The 25530-nt window shown below is 47.6% G+C and overlaps 1 protein-coding gene across 3 annotated transcripts in view; it reads right to left on the bottom strand.

Annotated features, from left to right (window-relative positions):
* PRDM2 (PR/SET domain 2) overlaps positions 1-25530 on the bottom strand; it is a 159271-nt gene that overhangs the window by 126288 nt on the left and 7453 nt on the right. For all 3 annotated transcript variants that reach the window (XM_075550930.1, XM_075550932.1, XM_075550931.1), the window contains exon 2: positions 12238-12305. In XM_075550930.1, the coding sequence (XP_075407045.1) occupies positions 12238-12246 (9 nt within the window). In that variant the 5' untranslated portion in view covers positions 12247-12305. The remainder of the gene's footprint in view (positions 1-12237; positions 12306-25530) is intronic.

Here is a 25530-nt window from a genome sequence, read left to right as displayed (position 1 = left end):
GCTCAGAGTGGCAGACGCTGTGCTACATATATGCGCTCAAGGATGGACAAACAGGCGCCAAATGCCCAACGGTCTGCGCCACACACAGAAGCGTCAAGAACGACGCCCCCGCTGCTTCATGTGTGAGTGAAACGGAAGAACTGGGGCAGCACAGGCATCCTGGAAGTCCTCGCTGAAGGGTGTTGGGAGCTCCTATCAGGAACATGGGAAACGTTTCAAGGTAGGAGCGGTGATCAGCAGAGGCTAACGCTGCTGCTGACCCCTTAAGCTTCTCCTGCCCGTTCCTATCCCACATCTCCCTGCCATGGTCACGCTTCAAAATGGAATCAGTAATCCCCATTCTTCCTGCCCACACCCAATGAGGGCCCATGTCCTAGCACTTGGGCTAATTTGGGAGGCTGGGGTCTGAGTGAGACCGACAGTGTGACACACTGGAGCTGAGGAGGCTGGGAAGGTGGCACAGAGGGACTGGAAGGATGAGGGTCAGCCTGGGAGGAGGACAGAGCATTCCAGGCAACCGTCTGGAGGAGAGACGGGCTTGGCATGCTTCCGGAGGGGAGAAAGCCCCGGTGGCCGGGTCAGAGGCAGTCAGAGAGAGAGGCGACAGAGGCCGTGGCAGAGCGTGCAGTGCATTGTTGTCGGAGGCAGCAGGCTGCCCCTGGACGGTTGTCAGGGCAGTGACGTGATGAGTTTGAGAAGGTGTCTGGCTTCTGGCCTCTTCTGCGCTGCTTGCCTAGGCAATCAGCCTATAAAGCATTCTGGTTCAAAATAAAACTCGACAGTGCCTCTACTGCCTTCAGAGACCGTACAGCGGGGGTTCTCAACCTTCCTGATGCTGCGACCCTTTCATGTAGTTCCTTGTGTGGTGGTGACCACCCGCCCCCCAACCATACAGTTATTTTCATTGCTACTTCATCACTGTCATTTTGCTACTGTGATGAATCGGGCGACCCTGTGAATGGGTCATTTGACCCCCCTAAAGGGGTCGCGACCCACAGGTTGAGAACCGCTGCCTTAGAGATCGGTTCCAGAAGGACGAAACAAAACAGTGGACACCTAAAGGCTTTCTCCAAGTCCCGCCCCCACCGCAGAAGTTTCTGACGCAGGCTGGAGAGGGCGTGACCAGGAGCAAGCAGCTCTGTGATGAGGCTTAGTTGCAACTTCTCAATCTCTCTACATCGAAAGCCGCAAACTGTGGGCAACAGCCTTTAAAATCCGATGGGTTAGTCAGGTCTACACATTTTTTTCAAAAAGGCAAAGAAATCTACTGGAAGGGCCCACAGAAAAATCCCCATTTACTCTTAAGCTCCTCCCTAAGCCTACGGGGAGTTGAGTTCCAGGCACTACCCAAAGGATCCAGGTCCCCAGTTACGGATCCTTCTGAGCAGTCAGTAACCTCAACATCTTTCTGGGCAAGTTCAAGTCCCACTCATCCATAGGCACTGCACGCAGCTGAGGCTGAAAGTTCACCTTTCTGGTCGCCTGTGTGTCTGTTTCCCTGTGTCCGGGCTCAGGGCTCCCAGCTTGTGGGGGACGGCCCCATGGAGAAGGAGGTAAGGAACTGGAGGCCTCTGCACTCAGGCAGTGGCAGTGACTGCAGGGTAGTTCCCAGGGCAGAATCGGGACTTGGTAACTGGCTGCAATGACAATAGCTCTGTCAGTAACGGCATGTGATCCAGGACCAACTAGAGGGCACACCACAGCACCAAGCGGTAGGCGCTAGCCAGGGTGTTTATTAAGGCATTTACTCCTTACCCTCGGCCCATGGCACAGGTGCCATCACTGGGCCTGGTTCACAGGAAGTTGAGGCCAAGAATCAAGTGGTGCGTTCAAGGCCACACAGTTGGAGCAGCAAAGGGCGATGGAGACGTGGGTTTGAGACAACAGACAGCCAAGAGGCGGCAGAGCTAAACTAAACAATCCCATCATCCTCTTCTCTACCAAAGGAATTAGACTAGAATGCCACAGCACGGACGCCTTCTCGCCACAAGGTCACTCCACACTTACATACAGAAATGCTATGAAAGTGGCTTTTCCCCAATTTCAGAAATAATCTAGTAATGTTCCGTCAGACTGCCGCAGACGAAAAAAGAACAAAAGGTCACTGCTCTAATACAGGGGTGAGGGCCATAAACTCAAGACCAAGCGCACTGCCATCAAGTCTGTGGCCACTCAGAGTGATCCTATAGGGCAGGGCAGAACTGCCGCGGTGGGTTTCCAAGACTGTGACGCTTCGTGGGAGTAGAAAGCCCAGTCTCTCTCCCAAGCAGTGGCTGGTGTTTGCAAAGTGCTGACGGTACAGTTAGCAGTCTGACAGGTAACCATGACATTGCCAGGGTCCCTGGGGCTGCAAAAGGCCCAATACATCATCAACACCAGCTAACATCACACACCTCATCAAAGAAAAGCACATCGGCCATCACACCAGGGTGAGTTAATGAATTGTTTGACCAGTATGGTCCACGAATGACGTTGTAAATATCCAAATAGCCCTTGGCAGAAAAAGGGTTTCCCACCCCTGATCTAGTAAAAGGCATGATTCAAAATGAGGTTGAAGTGCCATTGTTATTCAGCTTGCTAATTTCCTAAGTTACACATCCATTCAACGACATTTAAGTCATAAAAGGTAGGAACTGTCTTACTTGGAATGCTTTTTTAATTACACCATTCATTTTATTAATTTGATAAAATAACAGTTATTTTAGAACATTTGGTCATTTCCACCAAATTCTTAAAAAGTGAGAAATAAATTTATTTCTAAATATCTATAAAAGTATAATTTAATAATCAGCCAAAACATAGAGGAAATAAAGCAATACTTATGAAGTCAGTCCTACAGGACAAGGTAGAACTGCCCCTGTGGGTTCTGAGACTATAACTCTTTACTGGAGTAGAACGCCTCTTCTTTCGCCCATGCAGTGCTGGTAGTTTTGAGCTGATAACCTTGTAGTGAACAACCAATGTGTAATTTACTTTGCCACATAGGGAAAGTGATTTCTATTTCTTACACAATATATTTTTAGAATTAGGAAGAAAAAAGGGGAGGGGTATGATATCTAAAATGAAAGTGAAAGACTCTAAAACCAACTCTTTGGAAACAATATTACTCACTGATGATGTATCTAGAGAGTAGTATTTCCCAAAATGAGCAATACAACACTAGGCGCTCAGGGCGAGGCAGAGGGAGAGGGAAGAGTTAGCAAAAACAGATACCTACCCTTTATCATAGATCACGGGCTACCATAATTAAGTTTTCACTTGCTGAGGCTGGGAGGAGCGAGTATTGGAAACCTAGAATCTAGATCAGCAGTTCTCAACCTGTGGGTCTCCACTCCTTTGGGGGTCACCCGATTCATAACAGTAGCAAATGACAGTGATGTCCCAACGAAATAATTTTATGGTTGGGGGGATTGAGAACCCCTGCTGTACATGGTAAGATGGGCTCCCTCACCAAAACAAAGCCCCATGCAGGAACAAACTATGATGCATGCAACAACGTGGACGATCAAGCGATTGGGCTGACCAAACAGAAGGCGCGAAGGAGCACACAATGCATGAGCCTATTACAATGAAATCTTTGGTGATAGAATCAGTGGCGGTCTGGGTTGAGAGTTGGAGGGGGGGGGCTGCAAAGGGCGCTAAAGGAACACTTTGGGTGACAGACATGCTCTACGGTGTGATAACGATGGTGGCTACAGGAGCATGTACATTTGTCAAGGACCCACCGGCTGCTCTGCCGGCGAGCGATGTGGCTGGTAGTCAGCTCCCGTGGTGACTGCAGCCCAGCAGGACATTCTAGTCTGTCCTTCAGGGTTGAAACAAGGAGCAACCTTGGAGCCTACTGGCTGGCCACAAGGCGTATATGTATCAAAACATAGTCTACTTACAGTGGGTCCATTCTAGAATATGTAAATTATGCCTCAGGGCTGATGCTTAAAGGTAAAGCAAACTAAGTAAAGAAATCCCACATGCTCCTCTTTAAGTCATATTAATATATAATTCTAATAAGTAAAGAATGAAAACACCAATGCAAGCAATAGAAAGTTTTTTTAACCACTATTTTTTAAAATTCAACTCAAATATCAGTTTTTTCAAAACCCTCCAGCATTTCCTCACTCCCGCAGCAAAGCCTATTTACAGTCGTGCTCTACAGGGCCCTACAGATCTGCCCCACCCACCCACTCTGCTCTACCTGGGACCCACACACCACCCACACGCCTAAATAGACCTCACCGACCGCCTCTGAGTCGATGGTGACTCCTAATGACTGCCCCTGTGAGTTTCCGACACTGGAACTGTGACCAGGAGTAGAAAGCCCAGTCTTCTTCCTCCAGTGGAGCCGCTGGGGGTCTCCAACTTCTGACCTTGTGGTTAGCAGCCCAGTGGTTAACCACTAAGCCACCAGGGCTCCTCGCCTACACGTAGTTACTGAAATTGGGAAGGTAGCTCCACGACCTCACATGAACACCGGCCAAAGTTGCGTGCCCCATCTGACATGGGCTGCATGTACAAAATACATTTCTTTAAAAATAAGAATCAACAAGTTATATATCCTATAAGAAATTATTCTCACCCACCTCACCAGTTTTAATCCATTTCATTAAAGCAGCTTATTTCTTAAACTATTGCTCTGACCAAAATTAACCCTCACATGAGTGCAGTGGGCAAAAGAAGAAAGCTGACTAAATAGTCCTCACTGCGAAGACCACTTCAGAGCATGCTCTTAGTATGATCTATATTAGGGCTGAATTGAAAGCCAACCCAATTGCCATTGGGTTGGTTGACTCGGTGAGTCCGTAAAACTGTGCTAAACGTGGTTTCCAAGGCGATTTCTCAGAAGTCAGTCACCAGTCCTTTCTTCAACGGCACCTCCAGTGCACCCAAGCCACCAGCCTTTTGGCCCCAGCCAAACACATTACTGTTGGTCCCATCTCTGGACTCCTCTTGTAGATCAGACTAAAGATAATCTCCGTGTAATTACTGCTGCCAGCAAAAGACATCCAAGAATACTAGCACATCAAACTACACTAGGTTCTCAGAATGATTCTCCTTGTTGTCTTCTCTTACAACACTGCAAGTTATTATTCTGAGGATAAACAACGTGTGTGTGTATGTGTGTGTGTGTGTGTGTGTGTGTGTAGGACATGGCAGTTCACTGAGGGGAAACAGCATTGAATTATATTTGGGGAGGGGGTGAGTATGCTACAGGGGCCCATCAGGGGTCCTCTCTGAAACACAGTGTGTTCAGCTGGCAAGTCCATTCAGTTGTCTATCTGAAGAAATTGTACTCAAACACAGGGCTAATCTCAGTAATGAAAAACCACCTGACTTGTTCCCATCTGAGGAACTTCCCCATTTGTGACTCTGCCTAGAATTTTCTGCCCGCAGACCTGCTTTCAGCTGGTTATTGTTTAGTGTCAGTTCTAATACCCATCGCCTTCTCAGAACAGCCTTCTCTGCCCACGTCATCCAGGGACCTCCTCCTCAGTCCCATCCTTCCGGACGACAGCTCCCTGTTGCACCCCCTTCGTGGCATTTTGCACGGAGTGAGCGTCTCCTCTCTGTGTCCTCACTGCCTCCTTCCACACGGCTGTAAGCTGCGCAGCCCCTGCCTATTTTGTTTACTGTGTCTCCACCACCCCAGTCCCTGAAAAACACTTGATGAACTCAAGAATGAATGACGCCAGGACAGCTGAGATAGTGGCCCTGTGGAAGGCTTATTACACTTCCCACGGACAAAATGAACTCAGTTACAGCATCCGGCGAGGAAAGGCTTTTGTTATTTTACTGATCTTTAATTGAGAGCTGGAAGGCTAAACTGCTTTGCTACTGATAATGCCAATATCACAGATTACGGATCAAGATGTACGATGGCTACAATCCTAAGCCACTATAGTGAAAGAAACCGAACACCAAACCCAAACCCACTGCTATTGAGTTAAGACTCCCAGAAACACTAACGGGATTTCTGTAGCCCCGTGGAGAAGCCGCTGGTTTTGAAACACTGGCTTTGCGATTGACAGTCCAGTGCTTACCCAAAAGTACCACCAGGGCTCCTGATAGTGAAAGGAAGTTTCCAAATATTAGTAACAATTTGGGTTATGCAATGATTCTTTAAAAGAGAAAACTAAGCGTGACTCAGTAGGTCAGTAGTCAAGGCCGCTGTCAAGCGCAGGCTGAGCACAAACTCGGGCACTTGATGGACGGAATGGCTTGTGAGGCCAAGTTTTCAGCTAGGTGCGGCCCAAGTGACTGACTTTGGCCAGTAAGTGTGAGCCAAAGTGATGTGTGTTGAGAAAAAAGTCGTCCTCTTTAACTCTTGAGTGAATGCAATGGAAGAAGAACCCAAACCAATCCACATTGGCTATGTAGCAAGAACAACTACGAAGTTGCTTCTGGGTTCCACCCCTGAGATTGTGGAGATGCTAGGACCTCGGCATAGTCTTGCTCACCATGATATAGAAGTATAGTGTGATGGCCAAGAACTTGACCTTGGCTATAACATGGGCAAACCATACCACTTCTCTGGGCTTTAATGTCTTCATCCACTCACCTCGTCTTGTCATGCATCGTTAGGGCTCATCGAGTGGGTTACAACTCATAGCGACCTTATGCACAACAGAGAGAAACACTGCCTGGTCCTACCCTCCTCACAATTATTGTCATGCCTGGGCCCATTGTTTCAGCCACTGTGCCATCTATCTCCTTGAAGGTCTTCCTCTTTTTCGCTGCCCCTCCACTTTACCAAGCATGATGCCCTTCTCCAGGGTCTGGTCTCTCCTGACAACGTGTCCAAAGTAGGTAAGACTTCCTTGCCTCTAGGGAGCACTCTGGCCCTACTTCTTCAAAGACAAACTTGTTTCTCCTCTTAGCAGTCCATGGTGCTTTCAATATTCTTCTCCAGCTCCACAATCTAACCTTATCGATTCTTCTGTCTTCCTTATTCAAAGTCCAACTTTCATATGCATATCAAGAAACTGAAAAGGCAGTGGCTTGAGTCAAGCACACTTTTCAATACTCTTAGAGATCTTGTGCTGCAGAGACAGCCCATGCAATGCATCTTTTGATCTCTTGACTGCTGCTTCCTTGAGCATTGATGGTAGGTCCAAGGAAGACCAAATCCTTGACAACTTTTCTCCAAGGATCAAGAGGTTGCCGTTAGTCCAGTTGTAAGGATTTGTGTCTTATTTACATTACGTTGAAATCCATACTGAGGTCTGCAACTCTTGATCTTCATCAGCAAGTATTTCGAGTTTTCCTCACTTTCAGAAAGCAGGTTGTACTGCGCAGGTGGTTCATAAGCCTTCCTTTAATTTTGACGTCACATTCTCCTTCACATAATCCAGTTTCAGTGATCTTTTGCTCAGCACATAGATTGAACAAGTATGGTGGAAGTACACCACTTGACTCACCTTCCTGATTTTAAACCATGTGATATTCCCTTCCTCTGTTCGTGCAGAGGCCTCTTGATCCGTGAACAAGTTGCACATGAGCAGGATAAGGTGTTCTGGAACGCCCATTCCTCTCAAGGCTGCCCAGAGCTGGTTATAATCCACGCAGTCTACGACTCAGGCACAGCCAACAAAACACAAGCAAACATCTTTCTGATAGTCTCTGGTTGCAACCCAGCTCCATCGGACATCAGCAATGACATCCCCTGATCCAAGTCCTCTTGTGACTCCCGCCTGGCCTCTAGACACTCCCTGCCAATGGACTGCTGCAACTGTTGCTGGATGACCGTCCGCAACATTTTACTTGCATGCGATACCAATGATCCTGCTCTACTATTTGAGCATTCTGTTGAGTCACCTATCTTTGGAATGGCCACAAAATGAACCCCTTCCGGTCAGCTCGCCAAGTATCTGTCTTCCATATTTCCTGGCATGGCGTGTAAGTGCTTCCAGGGCTCCCTCGGCTTGCTGAAACATTTCCATTGGTATTTCATCAATTCTTAAAGCCGTGTTTTTGACTAGTGCTTTCGGTGCACCTTGAACTTCTTCCATCAGGACCACTGGTTCTTGCTCATATGCTCCCTGTGTCGGACGGTGGTGGCTTGTGTGGTGAACACTACATCGCTAGTATTTCAAATACAGGGAAAAACCCCAAAAGCCAAACTCGCTGCCATTGTGTCAATGCTGGTTCATAGCAACCGTCCGGGACAGAGTGGAACTAACTGGCCCTGCGAGTTTCCACGACTCTGACTCCTGCGGGAGCAGGATGCCTGCCGTTCTCCCTTGGAGTGTGGGTGGTTTTCAACTGCTGACGGCGTGGTCGGCAGCCCAATGGCACCCACAGCGAACAGGTTGCTGCGGAGCTTCCGGGCGACAAAGCAGGACGCAGCTGCCCACTCACTTCCGAGGAAGTAGCGGCTGAAACCCTCAGGCGCAGCATGGACACCCTGGCAGGTACTGAAGGCCTAAAGAACGGGAGCAGAGCGTGCCGGGTAGGGATCCCTCAGGGCAGAAGTGTGACTGGGGAGGAGCTGCTTTCTCAAAGTAGCTTTGACCTTGGTGATGGAGTGGAGTCCAGTCTGTGGGGCGGAGCCTTCGGGATCTTCATGTGCTGATGGGGCATGGCCCAGGGTGAGAAGAGACAGCAGTACAAAATCTAGTAATTTACACCTCACAGAGTTATTATACACAATAATCTATGAGGAAATGTACATAAAAGGGGGTCCCTGTGTAGGCCCCGGTGAGTTGAGTCCACACAGAGGCACCTCGGAGAAAAGTCCTGGCAATTTGCTCCTGAAAGGCGGCAGTCTTGAAACCTTCTACTCGACACCACATGGTCACAGGAGCCAGAGCTGATCCCCCACAGGGGTGGGTGTGGACTCGCACACTGCCCACCCGAGTGCCTTCCCCGTGCTGAGCGCGACAGAGAGCAAGTGGTCCTAAGTCCTGCCCTAGCTCCTTCAAGCTACCATTCACATAGGCCTGCCTTATGAAAATGAGCTGGCCTGCGATAGTCTGTAACAAAATAAGGCATCTCAAACGCTATACTGAAAGGATAGAGCCAGTAGACAAAGGTGACTTTCCCTGCGTAGGTCTAGAGAAGCTGGGGAAGAAGAGTGGAAAGCTCTCCCGTTAACTCTTGAGACAGGGGTGCAGTGCTTCTGAAGCAGAGATCCACGACTTAAAGACACCGAGAAAAGAAAATGGAGGAAAGGGCAGGGCATACGGTGACTGCTCCTCTTGCCTGCCAACCAGGCAGGGCTCGGTTGTAACAAAGATTCAGGCGCAAAGCAAGCTGGGTTCTAAACGGGGAAGATAAAAGCCAGTAAGAAAGGACTAAAGACCTTGTGAATTACGAAACAGAAGGGAAAGGCAAAGAACATGTGGTTCTGGGAGCTGCTGAGAGACCAGGAGATGCAGGGGAGGGAAAGCCAGGCAGGCCCCCACCCCAGGAAGGATTAAGGACTGAGATGGCTGAGTTCAGAGTTCGCCTACAACAGCTGATGCTGAAAATTATTTCTTCTACAGGACTCATTGGCAGACAGATAATGAGTGTGGTGATTCTGGGCTGTTGTCTTGCAGACCAAGCCCATCAAAGACCCTTAGATCTGACAGCTAAGATTCATCAAAGTTCTCACAAGAATCTGACCCTAAAAGAGCCAGAGAGATAACTACCTATGTCAACCTGATGCAACTGGAACCTTATTTTAACATCTGAATTTTTACATGGAGTCATTTTGAAGGTTTTCCAAATAAGTACTGCTTATTTTCATTGGCTCAAAAGGAAAAGCATAAATATGGGAAAGAGGAGAAAACATACGCTGTACTGAAACAATTGTTGGGGGTTATAATTATTAAGGCAGTTGTTGGGAAACACTTGCTTTTATTCCTGGATCTAATACTCCGACCTGAGCAGCAAACAACAAATATTCTTCCACGATGAAAAATATAACTAAAGAGGCTGAAAATGTTACTCCTACAAGAAGTGGACACTTCTTATCATTTTTATCATAAAAGCTGCATGACTCCCAGACCATTTCAATCACACCGAAAGCCGCAATGTGCGAACCATTAGGAACCGACGCGGACCCTTCTCCAGCGATGTCTGGCATCTGGTATCAAAGGCAGCTCTCTGCAGATCTGATATTAAAGCATGTCCAGAACCAGTGGGGAGAGTGGCGATGCTTGGAGGGTGGAGGGAATGTGGGGTGGAAAGGGGGAACTGATTACAAGAATCTACATACAGCCTCCTCCCTGGGGGATGGACAGTAGAGAAGAGGGCGGGGGAGACGTCGGACAGTGTAATATATGACAAAATGGTAATAATTTATGAATGATGAAGGGTTCATAAGATAGGGGGGAGTGGGGAGGGAGGGGGAAAATAAGCAGCCGATATTAAGGGCTCAAGTAGAAGGCAAATGTTTTGAGAATGATGATGGATGGATAGTGATAAGAATTGTATGAGCCCCCAATAAAATGATTTTTTTTAATGTCAAAAGCACAAAGAAATGGTAAACAGAGCAGAGCAGAGAAAGGGCCCCTCTATGGCCCACCTGAGTGGCACTTGGACTTTTTCACCCACGTGTCAGAAGCGGAAGACTCAGGGCACAGGGTGAGGTGTCAAACAGGTTTCCCCTTTAGAAATCACAGGTGATCTCCAAATACCTGAGGTATAGTTCTAGGTATAGCTAACAGTATGAGACAGAGGGCATTCGGAGGCCGAATGCTAAGCTGGAGCCACCTGGAATGAATGCGAACCTGCGATGCAATGGAGCAAAATCTATTCAGGTTCCTCAGCGAGGCCTTTCCCGATCATTCTCAACCGGAGCCAAGACTCTGCTAAGGGTCCCTGGGCTGCAGAAGAGCAGCCTTCTCTGAATGACCGGATTCACATGAAGAATCCATCTTACCATTGGGAAAGAAATGAAATCTATGACATATAGATGCATATAACTTTGATGGATGAGGACTGTGGAAATCTACCCGGTTCCCTTGGCCCTCCCCCATCTCGCCAGTTCAAAAATAATTTTCCCTCAAAAGCAATGTCAGTAAATCTGCAAGTTTTAAAATAATAGAAACCATGTGGTCCATGTGTTCGCCAGATTCACTCTTTATAATGTACAGCTCTCCGCAGAACACGCGTCTTTCTGATAAAGAAAGTAATGAAAAGCCATCAAAAGAATCCATTTCCAGAAATTTCATATCTCTCAGTGCGACACGGAATCAGATTTATTAAACTTGGCCGCTTGATTAAACCAGACTTGGGATCCACCCGGAAAAGCCCTTCACAAGGAACCTGTGAACGATAAAAAGGTGTCGCAAGGACTAGCTGATAAAGGAACCCACGTGTTTTCAAGTCTGATGCTTTCCCACTAAACACAAAAAGGTGCATCATTCACATTCTTAAATTTCGCCCACTGCAGTTCTTTTTAATGTGTTTATGAAGCTTTCAATAAAGGCAGTTTTGTGACACCCGTAAATTTTCATCACTGCATGTGAAATGATAGCCAATAAAGGAAGAATCAAACTGCAGAATAAATCACATGCACAAAACTGGCTCTGCGTACGAGAACACTTGGGGGCCTCAGAAATTCCTGGAGCACTAGTCTCCTCTCCAGTCACCTCACAGCCTCCGAGGAAAACACATCTCGCATGGAAAGACCCGCTTGTTGTTTATGCGGAGGATGAGCTTTTCTGACACACAACACTTGAAATTTCGCGTTTGATCAGTTTCAGTCTCAAAAAAAAAAATAACTTTCAAGCTTCTCTTTCCAGCCAGTGGGGAATTATAAAATAAAGGGGTTAAAAACAAAAGCTAGGGAGCTTCCAAACAAAAAGCCAGGCTGAGATGTGGCAAAAGAGAGGTAGAAATGAAAAAATCTGAAGCAAGATCCCTAAAAAACAGAGCCGTCCAGGGCTCCAGAGTTTAAAGCATGTGGAGAACTCACACCCCCTTCAACAACACGTTAATGACGCTGGTGGCAGCGGTGGTGGAGGCCATCACGGTCCTCCCGGACAGACCAGAACTGCTCACAGGGACCGAGGCTTACGGTCTATGGAGGCAGACGGCCAGCTCACACTCCCGAAGAGCAGAGTGGGGGTGGCCTTTTTTCAGTTACCAGCCAAGCACGAGCTCCCTAGTTCATGGCAGTAAGAAACAAAAGTGAAGTTCTGGGCGGGATGAACGGGTGTTTTGTTGTCCTTTGGGGGAAAAAAGAAAAAACAAACAAGAACTGGTCTAACATCTAGATAATGAATTTGCATAAATTCTTATTTTTAAACTCACCTGATTCATTTTCAATTCCTGTTGTGACAGATACACACAACAAAGGAACTTCTCTGATTACATGAGCCCTAAAAAGAAAAACAGACAATTGTAATATGTACCTGCCTACAAATAAACACACAGCGATTGACAACCACACACAGAATGGCAGTTTGCTGGAAGGGCCCGTCATACACTCTGGGCTCTAGCAGCGCTCCCCTCCACCAGAAACCAGCGCTCCTGCTAATCGGTCCTGGGGCCTCATTACGCTCTACAATGGAAAGCAGACTCACTAGAATGACATCCAACTTTTGCTTGGAAATTACATTGGCCCTAAGAACAAGTAAAATGAACTTTGCTAGTAGTCCAAAGCACAGCGCTCTGCTGAGCATTCTGAAAGGCTGTTGCCCGCCTTACGGCTATCAGTGCTATGTAGAATGCACATGCAATGGGACCCCATGACATTATTTGGTTTCCAGGCTCCTGAAGCAGAGAGGTGAGCTTGCTGACCCATAGCCAGAAGTTGTTCTTTCTGAGCAACAGAACAACACCAAATGAAGTAAAATGCAAATGTTCTCCCGAAAGATGTTTTACAAAGCGCTAGAGAATGGCTTCTTTAAATTATTTCGTTCGATAAAGTCACAGCATAGTAAATAATGAGAAAGCAAAAATCCTTTCTTATATTTGCATCTGACATGCTGTTTCTAAGTAGCAGTCTATGAAGATGGGCCTTTCCGTAACATTAGCCGTAAGCGTCACTTGGAGTCAGTCAAAGTTCACGCACATCATGCGGCTGTAAGTAGAACTTCCCCTGTCGTGTCCTACGTGTCTCCAGGACAGATACATACACGCATCACTCAGCAGAATTCTCCCATTTCCGCATGAGCTTGATGACAATACGGACGTGGCCTTCGTGGGCGCATGAGACTTTGCTTACACTGTGAGTTTTCATGATCACAGCTCTCAGGGCTGCATCCTCATACTGTATCAGTATGCTGCCTGCCCACTGCCATGCAGAACCGTGCTCTGACACTTAGCCCAGAACTTGAATAAGGAGAGGCTTTGGTTTTCTCGAGCAACTGGACCACACTCACCTGATCACCATTAGCAACAAAGGCCACTGCCTTTAAGCTCGAGCCTGATCGTCAGAGCAACTTCCCATTTCGCACTGGCCTGGAGAATGTACTCCAGCTTGTCAGAGAGCTCAGGGCTAGCCAAACCGATATCCACCCTTAGCGAGCAAAACTGTGCTCCGTAAACAAAATGTTAGATGCTGTTATTGCTTTAGGTGCCCTTGAGTAGATTTAAGTCTATAGACAGAGGACAACGGCCCTCGTAAGGGCGTCCTGGGCTGTAGCCTCCACAGGACGAGGGCCAGGTCTCTTTGCTACAGAGGAGGTGGGTGGATTTGAACGACCAAGCATTTGGCTGGCAACCTAGCACTTAACTCCTGCGCCATCAGGGCTCCTGACAATGTTAGAGAACTGAAGGTTAGTCCATTAGATTCATGCTTGTCATTTCCAACATTCAACTCTCTTTCACACATAAATATACATATCTATTTAGCAAGTCCTCAGTATGTGGAGCCCTGGAGGCACCGTGGAATACGCATTGGGCTGCTAATCACAAAGTTACTGTCCCTTCAAAACCCCCTGTCCCTTCACGGGGAAAAGATGGGGCTTTCTGCCCCTGTAGGAAGTACGGTCTCAGAAACCCTGTAACTGACAGGGTCGCTGTGAGTCAGAACTCAAGGGGGTGGGTTACTTTTTTTTAATGTTGTTGGGGGGGGGGGGTCCCTTCATAGACATTGTATTTTGAATACAGATGGTCCTTTCCTTCACAGCTTGCAATCATTCTGAAGCTAAAAATGTGCAGCTGGCTGTAAAACAGCAGCGAGGTGGGTGGCACATAAACACCTAGTTGCCCCCCAGCCCCACGCTCTGTGTCTCCTCCCTAAGCTGCCTCGGGTCTGCTGCCGTTTCCCTTGGCTTGTCTTTTCCATCTCATGATGATCACCAGCAGCAGCAGCAGCAGCAGCATGAAGCTTCCTTCAAGAAAGGAGCTTGGCGAAGGTGACAACATTTAAATGAAAAAAACAAGCAAACTACCAGCCAGTCAATTCCAATGTCCAGCAACCCTACAGAACAGGTGAAACTGCTTCGTGCGCTTCCGAGACTGTTACTGTTTATGGAAATAGAGTCCCATTTTCAAACTGCTGGCCTTTCCGATCAAAGCCAACAAGTACCCACTGCGTGGACCCTAGAGGGCCGGGTAAAATTGCCTGGAGAGGTTTCTGGGACTGAAGCGCTTTCTCAGGCCCTCACTGCCTTGTGTCAGTTCTGACTCCTGGCACCCCTCCCTATATGATGGGAGAAGTACCCCTGCGGGTGTCCACACCTGCAGCTCTTCACAGGAGGAGAAAGCCGCATCTTTCCCGCAAGAAGCGACTGGTGGGTTCCAATGACTAACCGAGAGGTGAGCAGTTCAATGCGTAACCACTACGCTACCAGGGACTCCTTACGGGAGCCGAAAGCCTCGTGTTTCTCTGCAGAGTGGCTGGTGGTTTCAAACTGCGGGCCTTGTGGTTAGCATCCAACGTGTAACCTGCTACACTACCAGGGCTTCTCAAGAACATGACATCCAGAAACCTAATTCAATCCACTTTCACCATAGCTCTACAAGCCATTCTTCCTCAATGTCATAGCAGCCTGTGACCGAGACTGGAAAGGGCTAAGTAACTTGGCCCAGGTCCTCCTGCCTTGTTTGCGTGCACTCAACGACAAGCACTGTTCTTGAGCAATGAACAGAACAGAGGTCTCTGCCATCTAGGCGACGAGACCCACAACAAACAAACAGAACAGGAGCTTCCGAGAGAAAGACACGATCTCTATTACCACCTCTATGGCTGAGTCCAACGGTGCGGCTCACGACTTACAGTGCAGGGGACAGCTGTATAAAAGCCGGACAGAAGACAGCTAAGAACCTGGCAGGCGTGAGGGAGGAGCATTAAAAGGAAGCAGCGACATGGGGTGAGACCCCCGTTGTGGCAATATATCTGGGGGGTTGAGGAGGTAAGAATGCCCGCGTGGCTGGTGCCCAGGGAGTGAAAGGGAAAGTGGTGGAGATGACACTGGGTGGGGTGGGGTGGGAGGCTAACGCAGTATGGACTTGGCACTCCTGCCGTGTGCACGAAACCTAGAGCTGGGAAACCACTGGTGAGACTCACAGCAGTGGAGTCTAATGTGACTTAGATTTGAAAAAGACTCTAGGGGAGTCGGAAGGAGACAGGAAGTTCCCTCAGGAAGCCAATGGCCCAGCCTGTATAGGATCAGAACAAAAAATCTAACCACAGTCAATGAGGCGGGGAGTGTTGTAGGCCACTGGACACCCCCTTACAGAAGGGTCGCGGGGAGGAGACGAGTCAGTCAGGGTGCAATGTAGCAACGATGAAAAATACAACTTTCCTCTAGTTCCTAAATGCTTCCTCCACCCCCCCACGATCATGATCCCAATTCTACCTTGCAAGTCTGGCTAGACCAGAGGATGCACACTGGTACAGATAGGAACTAGAAATACAGGGAATCGAGGACAGATGATCCCTTCAGGTCAGGACCAGTGGTGTGAGTGGTGATACTGGGAGGGTAGAGGGAAGGTGGGTTGTAAAGGTGGAACCGATTACAAGGATCTACATATGACATCCCCCCTGGGGGACAGACAACAGAAAACTGGGTGAAAGGAGGAGATGTTGGACAGGGCAAGATATGACAAAATAATTTATAAATGATCAAGGGTTCAAGGAGAGGGAAGTAGGGAGGGAAGGGAAAAAAGGAGGAGCTGATGCCAGGGGCTTGGGTGGAGAGCAAATGTTTTGAGAATGATGAGGGCAATGAATGTACAAATGTGCTTTACACAGCTGCTGTAGGTATGGATTGTGGTAGGAGTTGTATGAGCCCCTAATTTAAAAAAAAAAAAGATGGTGGTGGTAGCTTTGCCTAGCGGGTAGTGGAAATATGAGCAATGGATCGCAGACACATTCTCAAACCCGAGCTGCGCCGCTGGATGGCAGGTCAGGTAAGAAGAATGGGAGGAAGACAGGGATGATGCCAAGGTTTTGTCCCGAGGGTGGTGGAGCTGCCTTCTTCCATCTGCTTTCCCCAATTGATTCAACACTTGGGGTAACTCCTGGCCTTTTTCTTCTCGGTTGCCACTGCTAGCTCACAGGCACAGTGCAAGCGCCTGCAAAGCACTGCATCTGACACAGCTAACAACTGCAGGGAAGCGCCTACCGATGTGGGGTGCGGTTCTCTCAAGCTCAACAACTTTTTCTTCACAGGAGAGGCGGGGGCGGCGGGGGGCAATATCATTTGACTTGTTACATAATTAAATGCCTTTCTCGCTTCGTACAGTCTGTCCTCTTTGTATCTTATTAGGAATGCACTCATTTCTTTGCAGAGAAGAAAAGGATTTTCTTGCTGCTTTTTTAAAAACAGCGGTTCTCAACCTTCCTAATGCTGCGACCCTGTCATACAGTCCCTCATGTGGTGGGGACTCCCCAGCCATCACATTATTTTCATTGCTACTTCATCACTGTCATTTTGCTCCTGTGATGAATCGTAATGCATGAATCTGATATACAGGAGGTATTTTCATTGTTACAAATTGAACGTAATTAAAGCAGTGGCTAATCACGATACAATATGTAATTATATACTGTGAAATATTTGTGTGTTTTCCGATGGTCTTAGGTGACCCTTGTGAAAGGGTCGTTCGACCCCCAAAGGGGTCGCGACGCACAGGTTGAGAACCGCTGTTTTGAAGGGTTCACTATTTACCTGCCTGCCTGGCTCCTTCGTCCTGTCGCTTCCAATCCTAGCTGCTAGTGAAAACCAGAGCTTCCTTTCCTCCCGCCCTCCTCATTCACAATGTTGTCCGATTCCTTCGTGGCAAAAGCAGCACAAGCCTGACACAGACACTCGAGAGGTATCATTTTAAATTAAAGCCTTCATCGAACGATCTCAAACACTGAGGGTGTTACAAGAAAGGAAGCAAGACTTTGGGCAGTGGTTCTTAAGAAAGGCCACTGAAGTTAGGCTGACAGCTTTTCCTGACGTGCAAGCTTGTCCCTCCCGTTCCCAGGGGCAGCTCAGCACTGTCCTACACAATCAAAGCCACCAAGGCCTCCCAGTACTTGGACAACCAAAAGTACCCAGACACATTCCCAGGTGCCCTCCCAGTGGAAAGCCCCCGTGGGTGATAGTTGCGACAGAATAAAGCACTGCAGATTCAGCAAAGCTGACACTGGAAGAAGCTCCTTCAGACCCCTCCAGCAGGCCCACAGCACTTTCATATTCAGCGCTGACTTCTGACTAGAGGTGTGGATCGCACTGTTTTTCCTACGCCCACTGAACTAAAGCACAGCACCTCAAGGCCAACGTTTTATCAAATGTGCCAACTGGAGGCTTCAATCCTATTCATGCAGAGACAGGGTCTCGGTTTCCATAAGGCTCCCTGGAACTTCCACAAGGCTATCACTTTGGGTTTGTTTCCACTTTTTGTCCGTTTGTTTATTTGTTTAAGTAAAAAGGATACTCAATTAAGTGCCTCCAATTTCCCCCTGCTAAAATACTAAAAAATCCTTAAATTCCTAAACTCTCTCTGGGCCTGGCTCATGCTTCAGTGGCAATTTGGGAATGTCTGCCTGACCGAATCTTCTTAGGTAGTTCTATAATATCCATGAATATGAGAGTAAGTCAACTAGTGTTGCTACAAAAATCACAGAACCCTTTGTTAATCAAAAACATCAACATGTGAAGCTACTGTTTCTCAACAGACCCTTTAGGGTGTGTTTCCATCTCTGGAACCGTTGTGTTTCCATCTCTGGAACCGTTCCCGGAGGGAGAAAGCCAAGGCTTTCTGTTCCCGGCAAGAGATTCACAAGGTCTACTTATCTCTATCTGTCCACAGGCTCACTTTGAGTCCGAGTCAACTCAGTGGCAGTGAGTTTGGTTTTTTTTGGAGAAAACCCTTTTCCCAGAGGATTCTGTAGTCCTTCCATTTCCAGATGTCAACACAGCAGGTTTGGCATCTGTAAATCAGGATCCTTTCGAATGCACATCGAGTTTGAGGAACAAAAGGACTAAAGGGGCAAGACCAAGGCTGTAGGGTGAATGGAGTAAGGATTTCCATCAGGGCTCCTGGAGTCAATGCTGACTCACAGTGACCCCTGTGGGTTTCCCGACGACGTTCACTGGTTACAGGAAGAGAAAGCCCAGTCTGTCTCCTGTAGAGCTGCTGGTCTTGGTGGGGAAAATCCCTTACAGTAACTTTCCTGGCTCTGTTGTCATCAATGCAGTCTTCCATTTTTCTTAAAACGACATGTCCTTACGAGAAAATGCCTGAAGCCAGGTCCTTAGAAACCACGGAGGCCTGTTACCATAATCTTCTGAGCCTTACCTCCAGGCCTTGAATTTCACTGGCCCAACAAAGCCCCTTAATAGCTCCCTTTCTAAATGAACCTTGCTCTCTGGGGCACACTGCTAAGTTGGAGATTTGTCTGTCCCTTTTGATTCATTCATCAGGAATTTTAAGACTTTCAGTTATTTTACAATTGATTTTTTATTAAAATTTCAGCATTGGCCTTGATTTTATGTTGTTATTTTTGTTGCTGGTGGTTTGTTGGTTTCTGTTTGTTTGTTTGGTTGGTTTTGTGTTGTTGTTTTTTTTAACGTAGCACAAAAAGCATCCATTATTTCTTTAGGATTTTTTTTAGGGGGTGGTGCAATGCCTTATTGAGACTGAGTTAATTATACTCCTCAGAGAAGGTGTCTGCAGCCATCTACTGATGGCAAAGGCATGTTTAAACATGCTTTATTTGGAATAACCAATACATGTAGGCCTGGACCTCTCATAGTAGTATTTTTCAACTGGTTTAATCTATGTAGCCCTTCCCCTCTACCTTGTTGAGATTAATGAGTCTTAGAAAGGGCAAAATACAATACATAAACCAAACTAAACGAGCCACCGCCATCAGACTGATTCCTCTTCGTTGCCACTCTAGGGGACCCGAGAGACCGCTCCTTGCGGTTCCAGGACTGTAAGTCTTGACAGGAGAAGCCAAGCTCATCGTTCCCCCACAGAGGGGGTGGTAGGTTTGGCCTGGTGGCCCTGAGTCAATGGCAGCCCAATGCTTACCTTACCATATCACCAGGGCTCCTAATTCTATGTAAGGCAAATTCACAGCATGTGAGTTTCCGCCAGCGACGGTGCTCCACTGGTTCCACAAAGTAAGAAAACTCAGAGCTTCAACTCTATTTTTCATGTGCAAGGTTCTAAAAATACATCCACTTGTGTCACTTTTCAAGAGATTGCTTATAAAGTCTATCCCAAGTTATCTTAACAAACCTCTAACTTGATAAGATCATACAGGTGGCCTGATTATAAATAGCTGGTAACAATGCATCAGCAATAAAAGAATTGGGTCTGTATTCAACAGAAAGTCTTAGGGCAACCTCAGAGGAGGAGAGCCAGAAACCAGAAAATCTGGAACTCTGTGGGACTTGCTGTGTCCTTGGGTCAGGATCAGCCCTGCAGTTCCTGACGTCTGTACCTTTATCTCAGATCCTCAGGAATAGGCCTGATGGATTTAAAGATTGAAACTAACACTAAAGTAACAATCTTTTTAAGTGGTTTAATTATCATTATGTCTGCCCTTTGCAAATCTGTAAAATTTACAAAAAACATATGAAAGAAAAGGGCAATCAATTCTTTAAGATTAGTTTTTTGAGTCTGTGAAGGCAGATGAGAAAGTAATTATTTCACTTGATTTGTGGGTTCACCTGCAAGGCACTCACATAATTTTTTAATTATTCTTTAAGTTAAGTTTAAGTCTTCTGGGGCAATTTGAGAAGAATTATTTCATTAAACCTGCAACATTACTTAGAGGTCACTGGTGTTAAACCTCCTACAATTACATTCTTCAGTTATCAAAAGAAAACCCCACCTTCTAACATCAGCAATAGGATGAAACAACTTAGCATTTAAGACTGACAAAGCAACAAAGAGTTTGCGGACAAATTATCAACCAGATATAAGAGAATAAAAGGGGACTTTTAAAAGTTCAAGAGAAAATTTCATTATCTTTTAATTCTATCTTCCATGAAAATTTTGAAGCCTCCTTGTATTGGTGAATCAAATTTTAAAGATTATAAATGCATCAAAAACATGGAAAGTTTTGAAAATATCAAAGTCTATGACCAACATATGGCAAGAAGATTCTAAAGCTAATCACTATATAAAATACGTCCTGTATAGTAAATATCATTGTAGGAAACACAGTATGATTATACAGAATAAATATACAGTATCTCACAATGGCCTTACTTACTCTCTGACCAAAAGTCTTGCAATCAAAACGCTTCTAGAAAAATGGTAAAATCCCAAAACTATGATGGCTTCTGAAAAACAGGAGCTTTTGGGGTAGAGAATCTAGGGTAGTTTTTTATTAATTTCAAATCATGGTTAATGTACTCATTGTCCTAGAAATCTACTACTCATAATCCCTACCAGAAGATTGGAATCACCAAATAAGAATTTGTTAAGCGACTCTACATACCAACATGTAAACATTAGTTCCCACTTGTTAGATTAAGCAAAAGAATACAATTTATATACTTTCATGAATTTGCTAAATGAAAAATCATGAGTTTAATTTTCTAAAATAATGAGTACCATTTCACAACAATAATTATCTAGTTTCTCTCTCGCTCTCTCTCACACACACACACACACACACACACACACACAACTTTCCTTTTAAAATGCGAACTATATTGACAAATTTAATTAGTGAAGACGAGACCGGATATAAAACTCTTTAGCGTTTTAAGGGAAGGGGAGGGTGTATGAGAGCGAGACAGAGCGAGAACCCAGAGCTTGCGCATGCACCGAGCAAAGGAAAGGGGAAATGAAAGCAAACTCACTGCCATCGAGTGGAAACCGGCTCTGAGAGACGGATGGACTCAGGAGAGCTGCCCCTGTGGGCTTCCGAGACTGAGGCTTTACAGGAGTGAAAGCCTAATCTTTCTCCATCAGGGAAAGGAGGAGGAAAGGGGATGGAACGAGGAAGGAGAGGGAGAAGCTGAGACTGCAGCAAAGACTTGGTAAAATTGTTGCCAATCAGAGGGAGTGAATTCTTCCCGCATGACAGCTCTGCCTACGCGCTGCCCCCAGAAGGGCAGCAGGACTGTCGCGGCGGGGACTACACCACCACCAAGGAGGCTCCCTGCCCACCAACGGGGACAGGGGCTGCAAAGACAGACAGGCTCTCGAAAGAACAAGCCATTTCTCTGAAGGCAATAAACGAACTCACTGAGGCCCCGCTCCGCAGAGTGGCCTGCCTGCACGAGGGGCTCGGGGCTCGGGGCTTCCTGGGGTCCCCCGTCGCCGCATGGAAAATACGGAGGTCCTCGACTCGGAATGGCTTTAACACACAAGTTACTCACCCTGGAGAGATACAATAATGGGAAAACCCAAACTGGATGGGACCTTCTGTTTGAAATATGGAAGGTCTACAGCTCTGAATTCAACAGGCCTCCCGCTGCGGGGGTCCAGGGAAATTAACCACCAACATAGGAAGATGTCAACCGAGGGGCCTGCTGATACAGGCGGGAAGCACCACATAGCCACGTTCAGGGTTCCTTTCTCTCCCCCAGAAGATCCCTCCCTCGAATTCATCAGGAGGGATCCTCGGCTACTGAAAAGGAAGCTTAGAAAGAAGAAAGCTGTTCTAATCATCTATTAACAAATTAATATTACAAACAGCTATTAACATAGGCTCTCCTTTCTTTCATTAAATTTGCATGTATGTCATTACCTGGCATTGAACATGCAATATCATAACTCTGGGCTTCGTGGGGGGTCTACAGTGATACACTCTGGCCCTTTCCTTAGGACGCTTGGTTCCATAATGGTGAAGCGCTCGGCCGGCCCTGAATAGCAAGGCCCTACAGGGGAAAGAGCCCGGTGATGTGCGTCTGCTCCTGGAAGGATCAAACGGACCAACTCAAAGCACATTCCCAGGCAGGAGATTTCAACTCCCGGTTCAGCCTCGGACACCTAGGGGCAGCTCCACTGTGTCTGTCCTGCAGGATCACTTTGAGTCAAGCACACACAAGCACCACCCTCCGTTAACAACACCTCGGTTTTCAGTGAGCCAGGGCGCAGCACAGCACGGACAGAACCACCAACATTCCTCTACTTCTTCAATGGCCCCCCGGCCCTAACTGACAAATCCGGCTAGACCGGAGCAAGGACACTGGGTACAGATAAGAGCTCTCGACACAGGGAATGCAGGGCAGATAAACCCCTCAGGAGCAATCATGGGAGTAGGGACACCGTGAGAGTAGGAGTGAAGTGGGGGTAGAAGGGGGAGAAACGGGGAAGTGACTAAAATGATCCATGTATAACAAGCTCCCCCACCCACCCAGGGGGATAAACAACGGAAACGTGGGCAAAGGGAGTCAGCAGACAGCGTAATATAGAACAATTTATCATCTATCAGGGGTCCAAGAGGGTGGGAAGGAAAAAAGAGGAGGTGAAACCAAGAGCTGAAACAGAAAGTGTTTTTAAAATGATGGTGGCAACATATGAACAAATTTGTTTGATACAAATGATGTGTGGGTTGTGATAAGAGCTGTAAGAGCCTCCAATAAAATGATTTATTAACTTTAAAAAACCTCGCTTTTCTAATGGTACTAAAACACATTATCTTACCTCTCACTATAAGAGGACATTGTTCCTTTCAGTTTTCCTGTCTCTAATACAAGTCTTTCCATTAAAAACACCCCTGAATTTATAAGTTAATTTCTTTTCCTTACTTTCAAAGACGAATTGCTGAAAAACTAGAGGCATAGAAGTCAGTATGAACAGGGGATGGGAGAGGTGCTCTGACACCAATTCAGAATTATTACAGCTCTGATCCCTTCCAAAAAGGGTACAATTTAACCGTCATTCCAGGTGGATCCCCTGCTGAGAATTTGCCTTTCCGCCTCAGATCCCCTGATCTGCACTTTAACAAGATCCCCAGGTGCTTCTTACAGATCTTCTAGATCAGACAGGGCTGGGATCTTATTCAAATGCACAGTCTGATTCCCACTAGCTGCAAAGGAAAGGCAAACCCTGAGCAGAGGGAAGAACTGGAAGGAACCCGCCCAGAGTCCGGAATCTAATTAGCTGTGGACTAGTTGTGGGTTCATAAAACAGTATTAAAGCTAGGGGAATGCTTTCCTAAATTCAATGTGTCAGAAGTTTAAATGTGTCTGAAAGACAAAGTGGGTCAGTCCTTCACTAACACTCAAACGCCAGCAAGAGTCCATTGGGGCCTGCCCACCCAACAGTCGCGAAGTCGGATGAAGTCTCTGCTGGTCCTTGGGAGAAGTTACTGATTTGCTACCTGAGATGCCAAAGCCAACATTTATTTAGGATTAAGCCTTTAAAATTGGGGGTGGGGGGCAGGGGAGGGGGGAGATCAGCACTGGAAAAACTCCTGAATTTCCTAGAAAGGAGAGGAAGTTCAAGCAGCCCGCATATGCTGCTCCTTGCACCTGAGGATTCACTTTCTTGTCTAAAGACTCCATAGTCTTAAAACAATACACCTGGTCCCACCCAGTCCACTCCCACTTAGCCCTGTAGGACGGAGTTGAACCGCTCCCACAGGTTCAGAGTCTGTCCATCTTTACAGGGCAGACGTGGCTCCTCTCGGCTGGTGGGTTTGCAGTCAGCAGCCCCAGCTGAGCCCACTGCCCCAGCAGGGCCCCTTGCAAGTCCCCCAGTGGGCCTCTGACCAACGGGGACTGGGGTTTGGTTTTGTCTACACAAGGAGGAAAGCTCAGTCTACACACACCACACGTAAATGACAGGAAGTCCTCCTGACTTCTTGGGAGCAACCTAAAGCGCAACTGGAAGCTCACCCATCACTGTGCCGAGATGCCAGGTACGCTGGCAGCCTGAGACGCTGGAGAGCTTTGCACAAGATTCGCTGGGAGATTTTCAATTTGGGGAGGAAAGGACTCTGGGTTTAAATACAATCAAAGCTCAAACTCGCTGCCCTGGAGTCAAAGGATGCACTCGTAGTGTCGGCCATGACGTCTTTCTCAAAAGAACCTTAAACTTCTAGTGGTGGCGCCTGTTGGTGGAGCCAGGCCTGGGTGCCGTTCAGAAGCGCGGGCGCACGCATGAGCTGTTGTTTGTATTGTTTTAATTACTTGCAGCTCTCGTTTCATATTTATGATAAACAGGACCAAGGACTGTCTCTGTCTGTCTGCGGTCAGCATGACTTGAGGGAGGGTCTGAGCAGAGCAACAACAGAAGAGACGGGTTTTCAGCCACAGGTTAAATTCACACTGGGCCCGTGGGTGAGGTTGCCGACACCAAAACCATGCCGCTCTTCCAAGAGGAGCAGAGCCCTGAACGCACAGGCAGGGGCTGCGGCAGAGGTGGCTCGAGGCTGCCCAGCAGGGAGGCGGCAGCCTTGGCCATGGGGACAGGCAAGAGCCCCACAGGATCCTCTGACTGAGGCGGCCAGTGGACCCGTTCTTGTTGAAGGCCATCATGCGTGGTACCGCAGCAGGCCAGTGAAAAAGAAAAGGAGGCCGGTGAGCCGACGGGCAGTGGCTGCCATATGCCACGCACAAACCACAGGAACCCCACACCAAACTCGCCGCCATCAAGTTGCCTCTCTGACTCCTGGGGGCACGGCGACTCCGATAAGTCCACGAGGGGGACTCTGGACAGAGCAGAAAGTCCCAGTGACAGGAAGGCAGCCTGGACTCAGAGGGGCCTCCCCGAGAGAAAGCGCAAGCTCACGCTCCGAGGTGCCCGGGTGTCCCACTGGGAGGATGCCGCAGGACCAAGCGGTTACCATTCTGTTGTACGAGGGGCTTCCATCAGGCACCACGGAATGAAACGATCGTGACAAACGCCCATGAACTTTGTCCGCCCGCGCGCCACCCCACCTCACCCGCAACCCAGCATGGCACTCGCCCTGCAGCCCAGCAGCCTCCCAGCCGTGCGTCTGTCTGCGCCCACTGGGGCCGCCACTTTGTCCACTCACCTCGAGGACAGCAGTAGGAATGGTCGGGGTTTTGTTGGTTGTTTTTCTGAAACAGTTTTATTGGCATATAGTGCCCATATTTAAAGGCAGAGAAGTTGGGAGGAGGGGTGGCATCAGTTCAGGGACTCTGTGGAGAAGCCAGGCCTTCGCCAGGAAAGCCACCGCAGTCCACCGGAAAGAACGGACCAGAAGACCAGGGCTACCAA

The sequence above is a fragment of the Tenrec ecaudatus genome, chromosome 1, assembly GCF_050624435.1.
Source record: "Tenrec ecaudatus isolate mTenEca1 chromosome 1, mTenEca1.hap1, whole genome shotgun sequence".
NCBI lineage: Eukaryota > Metazoa > Chordata > Mammalia > Afrosoricida > Tenrecidae > Tenrec > Tenrec ecaudatus.
This window is presented reverse-complemented; position numbering and strand designations above follow the sequence as displayed.